General features: G+C 37.6%; 1 protein-coding gene across 1 annotated transcript in view; it reads right to left on the reverse strand.

The window, feature by feature from the left end:
- EPHA6 (EPH receptor A6) overlaps positions 1 to 19,469 on the reverse strand; it is a 970,410-nt gene that overhangs the window by 35,825 nt on the left and 915,116 nt on the right. The window contains 1 exon segment of the mRNA XM_055129205.1: positions 14,752 to 14,901. Within this exon segment, the coding sequence (XP_054985180.1) occupies positions 14,752 to 14,901 (150 nt within the window).

The raw sequence follows: 19,469 nt of genomic DNA on the forward strand, positions 1-19,469 counted from the left end.
GTAGTTAGATTAGATGTGCCAGAAGAGGCAACAGACAAGAATAACACCTAGTTTACAGAGCTAGGCCTTGGGTTTGGTAACCTAGTAAGATAGAGAATGCAACAGGACACGAAACGATTTGGGGCTAGGGTAATGAGTTCAGTTTTACACGACGAGCTTTATGTTGTCAGACTGAAATAACCCATAGAGGGACAGAGAGATAGTTAAGGTACTTGCCTTGCACATGGCTGACCTAATTTCAATCCCTGACATTGCAACAGCCCATCCTGCACTGCTAGGGGTAATCTCTGAGTTTAGAGCCAAGAGTAAATTGTGAAAACACCTGGGTGTGGCCCAACTCCATAATAAATAAAGTAATTCATGGAACTACATGTATCAAGTATGGACTGGGCATTTTTGTTTACAAAGCTCATCTTGAAGTCTTAACTATTATGTAAATATGGTTATTCATGGTTTATAGAATAAGAAAACATAACTCAAACTGATGAGCAGAAGGGACCAATATCATATCATATAGTTAATAATTCTGAAACAATGGACTAAAATACTCATGGTAGCCCCTAAACCATGGCAGTAGTAAAAATGACCTCTTCTGAGCATTGACTCAGACCCCTGCTTCTCCCCTTGAATGAAACCCAAGGCCGTCACAATAGTACCTCCCCATGCTTTCATTCTCACACCCCTCTGTCCCTGAGCTACAGGACAGCAGCTTTAGCTCAGTGCTCTCTCCAGATCCGTAAATCTATCACCTATCAGATACAGCATGTTCGACATCCAGGTAGGCACCTTAGATCCATTTTGTTCAAAAATAACTCCTCCTCACTTGGTATTCTTGTATTTTGTAAAGGAACTCTTGTAAGAAATTTGAGCCAGAGATTAGGGAATCATTTGGATCCCTGCCTTCCCGGATGCTCAAAACTAGACATTTTTCTTTAAATTATTCTACCACCTCCACCTGCTTTAAGTCTGCCTGCTTTATAATCCTCTTTCCAAATGATTTATTTTCCATTCTTATTACTGTGCTACTCTTCTACCGGTCTCCGTTTTTTTCCCCTTTCCTTCTCCAATCATCTCTCCAGTGCATCCTACTGAACTGAAGGTACATTTTTGTTATCTTCAAAGAAGCTACTATGAATAGCACAATGAAGAATTTTGATAAGACAGGAAATGAGAGATACATTTTGATTTTAGCATTTTTTTTTGAGGGAGGGGTGTTTGTATTGAGCTACTTCTTAGTTTTAGCACTTTACAGATGGGACACTAACTATGGTTAACGTATTTCATTATAATACAATAGATTAACCATTTTAGCACTGCACTGTAGCATTGTCATCCCAGTCTTGTAGTTCTTTGATTTGCTTGAGGGGGTAAACCAGTAACATCTCCATTGCGAGAATTCTCGTTACTCTTTTGGGGATATCGAATATGCCATGGTAGCTTGCCAGGCTCTGCTATGCGGGTGGCATATTCTCGGTAGCTTACTGTGTTCTTCAAGAGGGATGGAGGAATTGAGCCCGGGTCAGCCGTGTGCAAGGCAAACACCCTATCGCTGTGCTATCACTCCAGTCCATTAACCATCTCAGTAGAGGGAAATCTCTTATTTTCAATGGATTATATGTTATGATTAACCTCAAACTGTCTCTCCAGTCTATTAATTAAATTACTCATTCAAAATAACCTGAAGTATGCAGATTCTTATATATCCAGTGATTGACCTTATAATGGATTTTTCAAACTAGAACTATTTTGAAAGGAGAAAGAGACTATCAATTATGCAGTAGGTCTAGACCAGACCTGTACTTGGCAAATTAAGACAAATTCTCCGCACTGAAATTTAAGATTAGATTGAGAAACATCCAACCTATCACTTACAGAAAAGAAAGTTTGGGCAAAGTTTTGTGGGGGACTCAAAGTTCTAAGATATTTAGCACTCTGCCATATACTTAAATATAAATATTGCCAAACTTTTGATCTAAAAGAGAAACTTCTGGAATTATTTATGGCTTACTAACAAACCTCTGTCAGTTTGTAGTTACATTGAGGACTCATCTAATAACACTACTTAAATTTTATTCTCATTGACAAAGATATCAGGCTCTTTTGGACCTGGGGGTGGGGGAGGAGGGTGTCGGCTCTCTCGAGAGATGCTCAGGGATTTGAGGAATCCCTCCTGGCGATTCTTTGCCAAGGAGGCCAAGTTCAATGTGAGGACCCTGCAGTGCCTGGTGGTGTAGGGTATTATCTGGGCCACTCAGCAGAGCTGGGATCAGGGTGGGGGTCCCCAGATCTGACTCAGAGATGCTCAGGGAGCATGTGGTGCTGGGAATCAAACCTGGCTGACTGCATGGAAGGCCTGAGCTTTAACCTTTCTCCTACTTCTCTGGTCACAAGATATCAGACTTTTAAAATTCCATCAGCATCATTATCCAAAACAAGAAAAAAAAAAACAACTAAAAACCTAAGAAAAAACCCCAAAACCCAAAACCCATCTCTAACATTTGAAACCCTGTAGTAGTTCAGTAAGGATGTAACCCCCCCCTTTTTAAAAAATCTTTTAAATTTTACTGAATCACCGTGAGATAGTTACAAGCTTTCATGCTTGAGTTATAATCTCACAATGATCAAACGCCTATCCCTGCACCAGTGCACATTCCCCATCACCAATATCCTGGGTATAACCCCCTTTCCCACCCTCCTCTGCCTCTAAGGCAGACAATATTCCCCATACTCTCTCTCTCTGCTTTTGGGCATTATAGCTTGCAACATAGACACTGAGAAGTCATCATGTTTGGTCCATTATCTACTTTCGGCATGCATCTCCCATCCCAACTGGTTCCTCCAGCCATCATTTTCTTAGTGATCCCTTCTCTATTCCATCTGCCTTATCTCCTCCGCTCATGAAGCAGTCTTCCAGCTATGGGGCAATCCCCCTGGCCATTGTATCCACCGTAAGGATGTGACCCTTACCAGTGTGCAGCTGTACCCTTTGCTCTGGCCCCTTCCAGTCCTTTCCTGCTTTCAATCGGGTGAGCTGAGTGGCCCCAGAGCAGCAACTGCTAAGCACAGTGTCTTGCCGAGTCAAAGATGAAGCTCCAATTGTCATAATATGATCTCTGAAAGTTGTGTCATAGGGCACAGCTTGAGAAAACCTACAGAAACCTTTGTCTTTACACAACAGCTCTTTTGTGAGAACGGTTGCTTACAGGTTCTTCGGAATCCTTAATTAAGGATTGACAGAAAACCAGGAGCATATGGGGTGCTTTGCCTAAGTGACTAATTGAGGCTTGTTGATTTAGAATATGAAAGGGTGATAATTAACTAGGGAGAATTTTGAAACAGTTTGCTTTTATGATAGTTGTAGGCTGTCATCTTTTGGAGAAGAGTTATACAAGGTTATACCCTTATTTAGAAACTGAAGAAGAAAATTCAAATAAAGTGAAAAAATATGAAAATGACTGGAGCGATTATTTCCATGCAAATGTAGAAGGGATTAGTTCTGTCAAAAAATACCTAAAACCTGAGTGGTGATTTTAAATAGATGGTGTTGATTCATTGCCTTCAACACTGCAACTTTCAGCTGCCTAGAATGAACAGGCAGAATTTCCTGACCCTCTTGGAGAGCCTGGCAAGCTACCGAGAGTATCCTGCCTGCACGACAGAGCCTGGCAAACTCCCTATGGCATATTCGATATGCCAAAAATAGTAACAATAATGGGTCTCATTCTCCTGACCCTGAAAGAGGCCCCAATACGCCATTGGGCTACACTATCATGCAACAGGGACAAATGGAGACATTACTGGCGCCTGCTCTAACAAATCGATGAACAACGGGATGACAAGTAACAAGTGACAAGAATCAACATAATCTAAGCTGGGGCACATGGCAGGATGTTCTGCTCTTACTGACTCCAAGTTTTCCAATTGTGTTTGCAGTTCCTGAATCAAAGAAATGGGAGGTGTTTTTTTTTTTTCATTAAATCAGGCAAAGAAGGAGGAGTCAGTCAATATGAAGCTGCAGAGATATTATTGAACAATAATCAAAAGCAAGGACTGCTTGGTCCCGGCAGAGAACCACATTCTTATGTTAAAAGACTATGAAAAAAACTCCCAAAGATGTGTTCTGAATTTAGTCACTTCAGTTTTTATAAAAACTGGAAACATTTTAGCAAGAGCTAAAATGTGTACCAGTCAATGAAATGTGAAATAATTTTATTTTTATCTTGCCTCTAAATGTTCAAAATCAGTTTGTAGAAAACTTTGTAGAAAAATTCAGATTCCTAAGGCAATAATATTGAAAATGCTCGTTATAAATATAAATATGTGTGCATGTACATGTATATATGGGCTGGAGCGATAGCACAGCGGGTAGGGCGCTCGCCTTGCACACAGCCGACTGGGTTCAATTCCTCTGCCCCTCTCAGAGAGCCTGGCAAGCTACTAAGAGTATATTGCCCACAGGGCAGAGCCTAGCAAGCTACCCGTGGTGTATCTGATATGCCAAAAACAGTAACAACAAGTCTCACAATGGAGACATTACTGGTGCCTGCTCCAGCAAATTGATGACAATGGGATGACAGTTATACAGTGATACATGTATATATGCTTAGTAAACATTTTTGCACATACAATTAGCAATTTAGTGAAAAACAAATTCAAATTAAATTTAATTTAAATTAAAATTTAATTTAATTTAATTTAAATTAAATTTAGTGTACATTAAGCAAAAAGGGGATAGAAGGATGAAAGAATGATACACACACATGAGAAGAAAAGTGTCTGCCATAGAGGCAGGCTGTAGAGGCATGGCAGGGGAAGTCCGGCAGGAGGGAAACTGAGGACACTGGTGGTGGGAAATGTGCACTGGTGAAGGCTTTAAGTAGTGGGAAGAGCACTAGTGAGGAAGATACCTGAAATGCATAGGGTCTTAAACATTTACATCATTAGTAATTCTGATCTTGAGCAAATCTCTATTTCCTCTTTAATAAAGAGAACTGGGAAACCATGGCCTCACACATACATGCAAGGCAAGTTTACAATTAGACTAGACTAGACTAGCTGCAAAGTGGTATCTGTAGCCCTTAGGACAAGTTTCAAATCCACCTATTTGAAACCATATATATTTTTTTTTTCTCAGAGAAGCCAATATTCTTTCAAAACTCTTTCCCCACCCTCTGAGAAACAAAACAAATCCAGTTTCTTCTCGACACATCATTTTGACTTGAGATAATATAAGAGAATACTAAGTAACATATTTTACAGTACACTAAAAATACCTATAAGATATCTTAAAGCTATAAGACAGTTTATGTACAAAGGAAAGATAAGCTTTAAAATACCCTCTTTGTAAAATGCTCCAAAAGGAACAAAAATTGAATAAGAATTATGAGAGCTAAAGATAGTAAGTATATTTCTTTATAATAGAAACTAAAGGTTTAATTAATTTTTTATGAAAACATTGCTGGCATTTATACAATTTATAGCTGTGGTAATTCAACCCCTTGTCCTCCCACCAAAAAAATAAAACAAAAAACCAAACCCTTGAAAATTACACTGTGGTAGTAGCATATTGGTTTTTGGTTTCCTATACTTGGAACTTTATTATTTGAATTATTTATGATGGTGATTGATTACATCTTATTATATCCGCTATTGTTCTTGCCTCTGTAACAGACATGCATTATGCTTGTGTAATTAGTATGCATTTAATTAAAATGCTGCTATTACCTAAGTACCAATAATAAAAGTAAGAAAGTTGGAAAAAGGAAGAATGTTTTGAAATTGATTATGGAAGAATATAAATCCAAATAAATGCAAAAATTCCTTCTTATTATGGAAGGTCGCAGTAATGGGAATAGGCCTTCAGCAATTTACTGTATCTTACACAGATCATTACACAAGGACCATTACATAATAAAGTAGAGTTTGGAAAATCTAATCAGAGACAAAAATTGGAAATAACTGGACTCTCTCAGTCATAAAATCAAACTGCATGCATAGGTAAGTGGATTCCACACATCCACCATTCTGAAGTACTGACCTATAATCGAAAAAAGTTTTTAAAATCATGAGGACAAACAAAAATTATGGTAAAATGTTATTTTCTTCCTTATTAAATTTTGGAAAAAGGAATCAATTTTGACTAAGGTCAAAAAGTCATTTCCAACTACATCACCTTTAAAAAGGAAACACTAAAGATAAATGCCAATGTTTTTCCTCAGGTAAGCTTTAGAAAGCAATCTAAACCAAAGCTCATTATTATATAAAAGCTCTTGAAAAGGAAGGAGGGAAAACACACACACACAAAAAAAAACACTAACGCGGTATTATGTTTCCCAGTAAAGCTCAAATGAGATGTTCTCTCATAACTGTGCTCTTTTTGGGAAACAGAACTAGCTTAGAAGCATATGCCTAAATGATCCTACACCCAGGAGGCATTTGGGTTTCAAATTGCTGCAAGTTGAATTGTCTTAAAAAAACACACACACACACAACAACAACAAAAATTCCAGCATCATATCAAGGAAAAAAACAAAATGAAACAAAACCCAAGACTCCAGCATTGCATTTCAGATCATTAGTTCGAGCCAAGTCGCCTCTCATTTTACACGGTGCTCGTTTCCCCCCTACATATTAGCTCTGTGGGGATTTGATTATTTAAATGTTGCCTGCTGTTCATGTTTGGCTTCATTTTCTTCTGCTAAGCCATTACACAATGTATGTGTTGGAAGAACTGCATTGCCCTTTGGTATCATCTTTTGTGTGTTTGTAGCTCCTAGCTTTACAGTCTACTCCCATTTTGGGGTAAACAATGACTTTGAACTTGGATTAAAAAGCCTGAAAAAAACTATAGTCTAACACCTTGCAAAGGAAACAAATCTACTTTTCAAGGAGTTCATTAAGCACAAATCATTGTCCATCTTTAATATGACTGTGACATATTTCTGTTAATAGTTTAAACATGATCACAAGAATCTAAGCTACTGTCTTGAATATTTTGAAGGAAATACAATGAATATAGTATATTTTATTAATATTGAACATAAATTTAAAAAAGGGGGAGATAAGATGTTTCTCAATGAAGTTATAAACAATAGGCATATCACTGTCACTGTCATCCCATTGCTTATGGCTGAAGCAGGCACCCATAACATCTCCATTGTGATACTTGTTACTGTTTCTGGCATATCGAACACTCTCTGTGTAGCTTGCCAGGCTCTACCATGCAGGTTAGATACTCTCAGTAGCTTGTCTGGCTCTCCGAGAGGGATGGAGGAATCAAACCCGGATTGGTCGTGTGCAAGGCAAACGCCCTACATGATGTGTTATTGATCCAGCCCCAAAAATAGGCATATAAAAAGTGTTTATCATCGGAGTATAGTGGAAATTCAAACCAAAATGACAAATATTAATACAACAATTATTATTACAACAGTAAAAATAATAACTTGTGTCAAAATCCAGAAACAGTAAGTGCTGGCTGAAATGTGGTGTGGTGAAAAAAAAAACTCTCCCTCATTGCTGGAACAACTGTTGTTTGGTCAGTTTTTTTTGAAAATGTTTTGGAGACTTCTTAAAAAATTAAGAATAGAGCTTCCATATAACTCTTCAATACCACTCTTGGGCATCCACCCCAGTTACACAAAAATATTCATCTGAAAGGACAGGTGGGAGAAAGATAGATACTACAGGGATTAAGATGCATGTACATCTTGCATGTGGTTAAGCCTGGTTTTATCTCTGGCACCACATGGTCCCCTGAACCTGGCTCTAGAGACCCCTGAGTACCACAGCACTGAATCTTCAGGCTCTTGCTTTGAACCATCATCACAGTTGGTTGAAAGTTGCCAGGAAACTACAGGTCCTCCTGAACACTGCTTGGGTGGTGCCCCCACCCCAAGACCCCAAGAATATATACACGTCTATACTCATTGCAGCATTATTCTCAATGGCCAAGACCTGGAAATAACCCAAGTGCCCTACATGACATGAATGCATAAATTAATTGTGATGTATACACCACAAAATAAAATACAGTTATCAGAACAGATGAAATCTTGCATTTTGCTGTATTTGGGATGATTTGAAAAGTATCATACTTAGTGAAGTGAGTGAGAACAAAAAAGACAAATAACTAGATAATCTTGTTCATAGGTAGAATATAAAGGAATAGTAAAGGATTAGAAAAATTCCAATGAAATCAACTCCTGAGATGTGGTCAAAGACTATGAACCCATACTTTCAAGGACAGGAGAATGTGGGGGCTAGGGGATAGAGGAATCTTGGGATAATGGTGGTGGAGTCTTGATTCTGATGGTGGACATGGTGTAGCAACACTGAAATATTAAATAATAATGTCAGTAGCACTGTAGCACTGTCGTCTCGTTGTTCATCGATTTGCTTGAGCAGGCACCAGTAACGTCTCCATTGTGAGACTTGTCACTATTTTTGGCATATCGAAAACACCAGGGGGAGCTTGCCAGGCTCTGCCGTGTTGGCGGGATACTTTCGGTAGCTTGCTAGCCTCTCTGAGAGGGATGGAGGAATCAAACCCCCGTCGGCCGCGTGAAAGGCGAACACCCAACCGCTGTGCTATTGCTCCAGCCCAAATAATATCAGTACCACTAAAAATTATGATACCTCAAAAAACATAGCAAAAATTTAACATCAAGGCAGACAATCCTGCAGAAAATATTTATACTTGGTCCATGATCTTTTGCTAATAGGAAACAATGAAAACAGTTCTGTGACAGAGAGGCATACATAATTAATGGTGCTTTGTTCTCATTATGTAGAGTTTCAGTAGTTTGGGAGTTAGACTTCTGCAGAAGATCTCAGAGGCTAAAAGTGAATATTTTTGAGTAAGCAAGGAGCTTGGACTTCAGTTCCATTATTATCCAGCTAAGCAACCTTGGGCAAGCTACTTCAACTTTTTAGAAAACTTTATTTCTCATTAAAAAAATTAAATTAATTAATTAACTTTTGGACCTTAGTTCTCTTATCTAAAAGTACAAATAATAATAGTTTGTATCTTAGAAAATGAATTTTTCAGTGAAGCAAAATAGTTTCTATTGGAAAAAAATGGAGATGTGAGGAGAGAGAGAGAGAGAGAGAGAGAGAGAGAGAGAGAGAGAGAGAGAGAGAGAAACATAGACTTATAAAAATCCAAAGAACGAGTCCCTGAGTTTATTTTTCCCTTTGGGGAGGCACACCTGATGATGCTTCTGGCTCTGTGCTCAGGGATCATTGCTGTTGAAGCTAGGGGACTATACATTACCCTGGAGGTTGAACCCAATTCACCTGCATTCAAGGTAAGCACCTTCCCTATTGTATTGAGAATTCTTTTGAAGACTGACTTACTTAATATCCTCAGACAATTGGCTCAAGGTGAGTTTAGAAAATGACTCTATGACTCTTACACATTTTTTATGTACCAGGTCTTTTACAATATATGTTGCTTCTAGATTTTCTACATCCTAAAGTTCAAAACTTTGAACTCCATTCTAGATAGTATCTCAGCAAGCTTAAGCCACTCAGCAATGATACGTAAATCGTGCATTGCAGAGTAGGAGTTGAACCCAGATTATTCGAAACGCACATCTAGCTGTCAATCAGCAGCTTTGAACTGAGGATAACGCTTGTTCTCCATCTCCAATAGGGAAATATTTGGGGGATACTTTTGGGGATATATTTGGTATATATTTTGGTAGTCATGACAGACAGGAAAGAGACAACTGACTTCTAGCTGGTGGAGATGGGGATGTAGCTAAATATCTTAAAAAGCACAGGATAGTCAAACAGAATTCGGTGGCCCAACATGTCAAAAGTTCCAAAGTTAAGTCTATGTTCTCGCTTGAGCATTTCTTTTTTCTTCTTTCACATTTCTCTAAGTAAACTTCCTTCAAAAGAAACTCCTTATCTTAAAAAAAAAAAAAGGTATAGGGGCTGGAGCAATAGCACAGAGGGTAGGGCATTTGCCTTGCACAGGGCTGACCCTGGTTCGATTCCCAGCATCCCATATGGTCCCCTGAGCACCGCAAGGGGCAATTCCTGAGTGCATGAGCCAGGAGTGACCCCTGTGCCTTGCCGGGTGTGACCCTTCCCCCTCCCAAAAAAGGCATGCTTTACTTTAAAGCTCTTGTAATTTTTCCAATCTCACTCCTGCCTCACCAATATAGAGTGACTGAGAAAGTTAAATTTTGGTGCAATTTATATTACAATAAATAAAGCTGCTCTTGCAAATAATGTACATCAAAGAAAGAGAAAAGAGATAAATATGTTTCTGGAAGCACACTTTTCCTTTGAAAACTTGCTCACCTCATGTGCAATCATATGTTCCATAAACATTTCTAAATGCATAGGCTGTTACATAAATCTTGTGGGCCAATCAAAATCTATTTCCCTGGTATGGTTTTGGGTCAGGATTCTACAAGGTCCTAGGTCCTAAAAGAGCCAACCAGAGCCTTTTCTGGGATTAGTATATGAATTTTCACAAAGAGAAGGTTACATCCTGCTGAGATTGCTAAACTGCAAGCTGAGCCTCGGAAAGTAGTAAATAAGGCAAAGAGAAAAAAGTTCCTAGAGGTTTGAGAAAATGAGGTCAAAGGACCCAGGAGAACGGAAAATCCTGCATAATGCCCTGCTCCATCTCACAGTGACACTATTTTAACTTAACTTGAGTGAGTTTCTGTCATTTGGCATCAAAGGAATCTTGAGTAATAAAGTATGCTTTGGAGTACATATTAAAAATTGCTACTTTGCACACACACAAGGTTATTTATATGAAAAAAAAAAGTCACTCAGTAGGGTGACATTCTACTCACACATGGGTAAGTCTTATAACTGTCAGAATGTTTTATCCACCAAGTAATTATGAATTTATTAAAAAATTGAGAATGAGGACTGGATTTTCTAATTCTCCACCTCTACACCTCATGCAAACTTGGTTCAATGACTGGTATGTGTTTAATAAGCAACTGCTAAGTGGTAAAGCTGATTGGACATACTGTTACTTTTGCTAGGTCTTATGCTATTATTCCCATGCACTGTCCCCTCCCCCCCAATTTCCTTTCCCTAATATACAATATCACTAACTTTTGGAAATACATTATATTATTCACAAAATCATATTCTGCAAACTCAGAACTGTTTTTCAAAAAAATTAAACATGCCACTGGTTGCAGATTTAATGGACTACCTTATAAACACACCTAAGTGTTCTCAACACATTTAAAATCAGAAGGCCACTTTAACATTACATACATAACTAAACCCATAGCGTCAACTTACTGACATGAAGTAAAAATATAAAACACAACATTCTAACAGAAAAGAGTTGAATTTGCATGACAAAAATACTTTTTTTCTTATTTAATATGTACTTTCTTTGCAAAAAAGTCAAACATAAAACTATATTTTTAGCAAAGAAATGAAAAATGCAGGACAAATAAGAAATAACCAGTATTTGGAGAGAACTTCTTGGGCACGTTTGATTAAGCTAATTTCTATTTCCAACAGAAATTCTGGTTACAGGATCTGTCACAGATATGCTGACTTCCAATATGTTAAGCTAAACAGAATTTCAACTCTCTCTACTGTAGCAGCAATATATGTGTATATAGATGCATTATATATTATATATGAAGGATTTTAGCTATTAGCACTTCCCCTAGTCTCGTATTGATCTGAGGACTCATTGTCCTCCTATTCAGATTCTTGTTCCAGTATTCTTATTCCTTTTTTGTTTGTTTGTTTCATTTTGTTCGGGAGTCACAGCTGTGGTGCTCGGGACCTACTCTTGGCTCTGTGCTCAGGGATCACTCCTAGCAGAGCTTGAGGGAACATATAGGATGCCGGGGATTGAACCTGTGTCAGCTGTGTGCAAGCAAGCAAGCACCCCACCCACTGTACTAGCCCCCAACCCATCCTGTTTGAATGTTCTTTTTTTTTTTTTGAAAATTCTTTGGTAATCATGCAAAGACCATGAACACATACCAGATTAGGCACTACCTGGGTCTTAAAAGACAACCAAAGTCTAGGTGGAAGAAATATTTAGCCTGTGTGTGGACACCAGCAATTTTGAATTTAATAGACATAATCTCTGTCTGACTGGTTATTTTGGACACTGGTGGTCAATATACATGGTTAGAAGAACTCAGTAAACTGCCAAACAAGATCCAGGAAGTGGGGGATTGGCAAAGGGTTTGGATTACTCTGGGAAACAGTTAAGAACAATCTATATGGTGGTCTACACATTTTATGAAAACTACATATTTAACATTTTGCCCAAAGAGTCTGCTCTTCTGAAACTCTGTCTTATGGTTCTAGTATCTTCACTTATATCAGCTCTGTTCTGTAGACATTCTATCTGATTAATGGCATCTCCATAGAGATTAAGTTTCAGAAAAAAACAATTTGAATTCCAAGTGCTATAACCTTCCAGATATAAAATAGTTGCCTGTTTCTGTTGAAAGGGACATAAAATTTGTCTAGCATGTTTACTGGTCATGAAACTGAGTCACTTTGAAATATTTAGTGATTCTCATGTTTTATTATGGTTATTGAGAAGATAGTAATTATAAGAATTGTGGTTTAATGTACCCCAGATTAGCCAGTAATTTAGGAGAAAATAAAAACCGTAAAAGCTCCATTCTTAATTGCTTCATCCTATTATTAGAATTATTATTTATTCTAGTTTAATGAATGCTTAGTTATTACTTTTATGATTGTAAAAATAACTTTCATTAACATATTTTATTAGTGACATGTATGTTTGACATATTTATTAATATTATTTAGTTATTTCTTCTCTTTCCTTGCCCATCACTTATTTTGGAATTTGATTAGGATTGTTTCATTATATGACCACTATCAAATCATTATATGGTTCTAGAGAAAAAATGTGACCCTTTAAGCATTAAAGAAGTTTCATAATAAAATCGGATTCAGATCGGTCTTGGATAATCTTGATGGTTCCTTCTAGGTTTAACATGTTTTCTTTGCTGTATCTCATTCTTGGGACAGAGAAGGTATCCAAGAAATATTTAAAAATGAGAATATGAGCAGAATAGAATGTAGATATAACATTAAAATTGATGCACATATCCTCTGTGAATGTTTCAGATGAATGCTTTTTACTGGCAGGGGTGTTTATAAGGAAACTTTGAAGCCCTACATTAAGACAAAGACAAAATGGAATAACAATTAAGGAAAACGCTTTGAGTGCAGGTTCTTCTGGGAAGACATAACTCATGTGGGAGAAGGACTTTGTTACTCTGGAGATTGGCTTGTATCATGTTAGTTGTGTCCAAGTAAGAAAAGAAGGCCAGTTTGGATTTGGAACAGAACAGGAACTTTGGTGAATAAAGCCAGAGCTTCCATTGTTTTAGAGAACTGATAAAAAAAAATAAATAAAAGTTCCTTCTGCTTCTGAGATTCAATTTTAAGAAGAGATGAAAAGGTGTTTATAAGTTGTCTCCTCAAAGCCCAGTGGCAGAGAAGTGTGATGAGGGTTTTCAAATAAAACTCTTGAAGAATAGTTGATCCTTGATCCTCGGCAGATGACCTGTACTGCTCAGCCCACCCCCTCCGGCTTTGTGTTAGGATGATAGTCTTTGGAGCTTTAATAGAGGAATGTGTCTGACTTCAGGTTTTAGCTAGATAGGCTTCTGGGACTGGCCTTCTTAAAAGAAACAGTAGGCATTCAGAAGATCGAGCAGAGCTAAGCTTCCAAACTAACAGGAAACTATCAGCGAGAAGTGATATTGGTGAGTCAATCAAACTCCAATCTTCTGTATGCCTGGTATCAGAAAAAGATAAACTTACTCTGTGACTAAGTAAGTGCTTAAGGATACTTGGACAATTCGAGGTAGGGGTGGAATATGTTTGAGGAGTGGAGAGTTTGCTCAGGCAATTAACTGAAATAAGGAAAAGATGTGACAGTAGTTCGCTAAATGTTTCCAGGGAGTTTTTTAAAAAGTTAAATTTAGGTCTTTATTTTCACCCATGAACATTGAAAATAAAATTAGAAGTGATTTCTTATGATCCCAGGTATAATTAGATTATTTAAGGAAAACAAAGGGCAGTGTCTAAATTCTAAGAGGAGTAAATGGGAAATTAAAAAACTTACTTTAAGTTCTGATGATACACTCATTTGCATGGCCATAGTATTGCATTTTCTAATTACTCTCTTGATCGCTTTGAATACGCCATGGCGGTTAAACATGTGTTAACCATCCTGTTCTGTAATCTTGTTAATGACCAAGGTAATTTTATAAATAAAATGGAAACAAAATAGATTGCACAAAGTGTCATGTACCTCCAAAGAATGATATTAGATAACATAAATGGATAATACACTGCCTGAAAGCATTTACTCTTTTTCCTGCACCTGTTATGTAGTGTAAATTAATCTGTTCTCTAGAGTAAGAGGTGCATCAAGTCGCCCTAAGGAGGACATGAAAAGTAAACATTTTTCTTTGCCTTTGTTACATGGAGGCTACGGCTGCTGTATCAGACAGTTACGCTGCAGGAGATAAATGTGTGTGGAAGTCTGAGATTAAGATGTGGCTCCAGTACCTCTGTGGTTTGGCCCTAGAACACCAAGTTCAGTTGAGAATGAAAGGCTACTCAGTGCCTAACACTCAGCCATAGATTTTCAAATTCCTCCTCTGCAGAGGGTTGATCTGATACTAAGAAAAGGGAGCATCTTGTCCGTAATTCTAATGTGTTTTTTACTGGTAAGATGGCACTTACATCTTGGTTTGACATTTCCCAATAAGGTCTCTCTCCGTAAGACATGACCTCCCACATGACAATGCCATAGCTCCATGCATCGCTGGCTGAGGAGAACTTTCTGTAGGCAATGGCTTCTGGGGCTGTCCACCTGATGGGAATTTTCCCACCCTGGAAAACAAATCGGAGATTTTTTTCAGCGGGCTCAAAATGTATCAAAAATATGAAGTGATTTTGCAGTACATATATTTTTTGTCAGAAATATACAAATACTGTTTGATTGCAATGGTATTTCAAATAAATAACCCAACAGAATAATGCTGAAATATAAGAAATATTTGCCCTATAATAGCTACTCAGTGAAAGGAAATAGGTGATGGGAAATAAGGTACACTTCAGAAAAATATCATTTAATTCACAAAAATTATTTTATATTCACATAATTAAGCCTACTATTGATGCCATTTCAAGTTCCAGAATATGGAACATTAAAACTAAATGTACTTCAACATTAAATGTTATATTCGATGTACAAGTAATAAAGATAATAAATTCTCATTTAATAGAGACAAATGGTTAAATATGGAATAGAGACATCCTTTTCAGATTCAGTGTTTAACAGAATTTAATTTCCTTATTCCCTTTCCATTTGTTATGATTATATTGCTTTTAGATGAAATGATTCTTTAACCAGAACATTTGAGAAGGATAATCTTTGTTTATAATATTTTAAGCTACATTGTATCTTTTTGTTCTTTGGAGTTCAAGTTAACATTTGAACATATTAAAGAAATTAAATTGCATGAATTTAATCGCTATTGTTCAGATATTAAACTGATATAGGCTTATACTTATTTTTATCAAAATTTATTACATTTTCTCTCTTGAAACACTCTATAAATCCCCTTTTATTGTCATGACAAGAATAAAACAATTCATCCATTTGATTTACATTCTGAAATCTTCGCAATTCTGAGCAGCAAATTAAACGGATTGAGAACAACGCTGTTGCCACTAGATGGCGGAAGAGAACAAGGAGCTGCTCGCAGACCGCGCTCTCTCACGGGCCTGAGATGGTTTGGCCTCACACTTTTCCCAAAGGCAAGAACCCATCTCAATAGAATAGTATCACCCTTATCAATGCCTTCAAGATCACATCATCTGATCATCGACGGTGTGAAAAATCTTGCGTTAGGATGCGTTGGGCGGGGGCAGGTGGTGGTGAAAAAAAAAAAAAGAAGCGCATTCTTAGGCCCAAAAAGAATTTAGGTTAAACATCCGTAAAGGTGAAGCCATTAATGGTCTAATCGAAACACTACTTATTTAGCAATGAAAACACTACTACTTGAGAAAAGAAATTCAACTAGAGTAGGAGCAATTAGGTTTCACAAGCAAATGAAGGCATATTAAAGGAACCCACTGTTTAAACCCTGAAGGAATTGTTAGAAGGAATGGTGGGGAATAGACCTTGAATTCAATCCCCTGATATTACAGATAAGCAAACTGAGCTTTATGTTTAGATAGTTAGAGGCTTAGAGGTTTAGAGAGTTTTTTCTTTTTTATTAGTGAATCACCATGAGGGTACAGTTACAGATTTACATATTTTTGTGCTTGTACTTCAGTCACACAATGCTCTAGTACCCATCCCTCCACCAGTGCCCATTCTCCACCACCAATGATCCCAGTATCCCTCCCCACCCCACTCACCCCCCCCCAACCCACCCCTCCTCTGTCGCAGGGCATTCCCTTTTGTTCTTTCTTTCTTTTTGGGTGTTGCGGTTTGCAATAGAGGTATTGAGTGGCCATGGTGTTCAGTTTATAGTCTACTTTCAGCATGCATCTCCCATCCCGAGCGGATCGTCCAACCACACTTTACTTGGTGTTCTCTTGTCCTCGTTTATTTTCAGCTTCACAACCTGTCTACTAATGGTTAGAAGTCATAATGTCCTAATAGTATTGCTAGAAGGTGTCAGTTCTAATGTGTAGTGGTCTCATGGGACATAGATATAAAGCCACAGATACTTAAGAATGGAGAAAAAGTTGTGCAAAACTGGTCTTGTTTATATATTGAATATCCATACATAACTAGTTATAAGAATGGTATAACGGAAGAGAACCGAGTCTTAGGCTTTTCATAGTTGGAAGCATACACTTAAAGGAAGCACTGAATTAGACCAGGAAATGAAATGTCTAATTTTGATGGAAGTGGTTTTGGAGTGTGTTGAGGGGCAGGGAGGGCATTCTTATGAGAAGAGTCCTTCTTGTTCCCAGAGAAGAGTTCCAGATAAAATGCGGGTTCTATAATGAAATATTTGATTTCAAGTATTCAAAGTATAAAAAAGAAAGTTTCAAGTATTGGAGTTAAAAAACTAAATGCAGAAAAGAGTGTGTTGTAAATTATCCAACACAAAACACATAAATCAGTGTTCTGAAAAAAATGGGTGTGGTCTAGGGCATGTGGACATGCTAACTTGTACTGGTGTAGCAGTTAGTAGCACCGCAGCAGCGTTTGTTATTGTCAAGTATCTCAGCCTTGTGACCCTGTGGACTGGTGCCTCTCAAGTCAGACTCAGGCTTGCTTCAGATACGATACCCTCACTTCTGGAGAACAAAGGCCAAGGGTGACCCCCAAACAGATGCAAAAGTAAGGGTCTGATCTGGCACTTCTTATTTTGGATCTTTCTTTGTCTATGGCAAACAGTATGTGGAAGTGCGAACCGTTAGCCTGCTGTTCTTTTGGTTCCTAACTCTTTATGAATTCTGCTAAGACAGGCTAAGATGTGGTTGGAACACTGCACTCATGAAACCATCATTAATAGTATTGTAAATCACAATGCTCAATTTTTAAAAAGTATAAAAGACCTAGGAATAAATTTAAGACAGGAGGTGCAATATCTGAAAATTTTCAGGTATTGATGAAAGAATTGAATAAACCACGAAGCAATGGCAAAAAATGCAGTTAAAGGTTATTTTATGAGCATTCACTTATGAATGATATATAAATTATTCACATATAAACTTATACAACATATAACTTGGTATTCTGTGCAAGTCATACTTTATCATTTCCTTCTAGAGATTTTATTATTTTTCCTTGAGGGTTAGGGAGACACAGAATGTTTGATTAACAGTGTTCTTATCTGTTACAAACTGAACTGTGTGTCCTGGAAATTCATAGGATAAAGTTCTAAACTGCCACCTCCACCCATGTAACTATTTCCAGGTAGAGTTTATAATCAGGTAATTAAGGTTAGATGAGGTGAGAAAGGGGCCCTAGCCTAGTATTCCTGCTGTCCATATAAGGAGATGGAGACTCAAGTGCGCCCTGACTAGGCTCTCTAAGGTTTGGAAAGGAGGTGGCCATTTGCAAGCCCAGAGCGATGACTCAGGTGAAGCCAACATTGCAGGCACCTTGATTTTGCATGTTCAGCCTCCAGAACTGTGAAAAGTATTTTTAAAAAAGTTTTACTAAATTTGTTCCATTTTGCTCTGGCAGCACCAGTTGGAGAATACACTCCTCATTTTAAAAACCAAAGTACTTTCCCCCAAGATGAATAACATTGCAAAACAAACAATACACCTTTAGTTGAAATCTACTCTAAGTGCTGCTAGGCTATAATAAAAAACAAAAGTAGATGATTGAACTGCTCTTAAAACATAAACAATTGGAAAAGAAATTTTCTTGTAGGAGAAATAATTTAATTACAAAAATACATGGAACATGAACCTGACAGAGTTCCTACATACATTGTTCCAATGTAGGAATGCTGCCATTTTTACATGGGATGTGAAAAGAAAAGACAGCATTCAGATGGAGTTTTATAGTGAGAAGATATATAACACTGTCACTGTCACTGTCATCCCATTGTTCATCCATTTGCTCAAGCGGGCGCCAATAACGTCTCCATTCGTCCCTGTCGCGTGCTAGTGTATTGGGGGCTCTTTCAGGATCAGGGGAATGAGGACCGTCGTTGTTACTGTTTTTGGCATATTGGGTATGCCACGGGTAGCTTGCCAGGCTCTGCCATGGAGAAGATATATATATATACACATACACATATATGTATATATACACACATATATGTTACATGCATATTACATATACATATATATTTTAGATCTAAGTACAGTATGAGACAGAAAGACGTCTCTATTACTTAACCTATGTTGGGTGAAACATAACTGGCTATCTCTCCTTCTCTGTCTTTTCCTCTCCCTTCCCTTTGTCTCTCTCCTTTTCCCTTACTTCCCTCTTCTCTTCTTCCCTCCTACTATAAGATGGACCAAGACATTTTTGTGGGTAGATCTCATCTACATTTTCCTTTTTTGGTTCAGGCTCTTGAATCACAGTCAAAGGTAATGCACTAAGGTATTTTATATTTTTTTCCAAAAGCATTAACCACCAGATGTTTGTTTTCAGTTTTAGGAATGAACAAACAGTTCTTCAGATTTGAAATCACAGTCATTGGAACATTACATCTTCTTTGCCATATGTTTATGAGGAAAAAACGTTAGCAAAGATGCTAGTCAAAAAATGAACGTAATTCAAAAGCTTTCTCATTTACTAATACCTTCCCTCTGCAGCAAGCTTAATTACTTGGGGAACAAAGAATAAACAGGAAGCAAGCATGCTAGGATCACTAGCAAAAATAATTGTTTTCCAATCATATTCAGAGCATGGAGTCTAGTAAGTAGGTAATGGGGTTGAAGTCGAAAGGATGCTACAAACAGAGCCAGAA

Source organism: Sorex araneus, chromosome 2 (genome assembly GCF_027595985.1).
Source record: "Sorex araneus isolate mSorAra2 chromosome 2, mSorAra2.pri, whole genome shotgun sequence".
Lineage (NCBI taxonomy): Eukaryota > Metazoa > Chordata > Mammalia > Eulipotyphla > Soricidae > Sorex > Sorex araneus.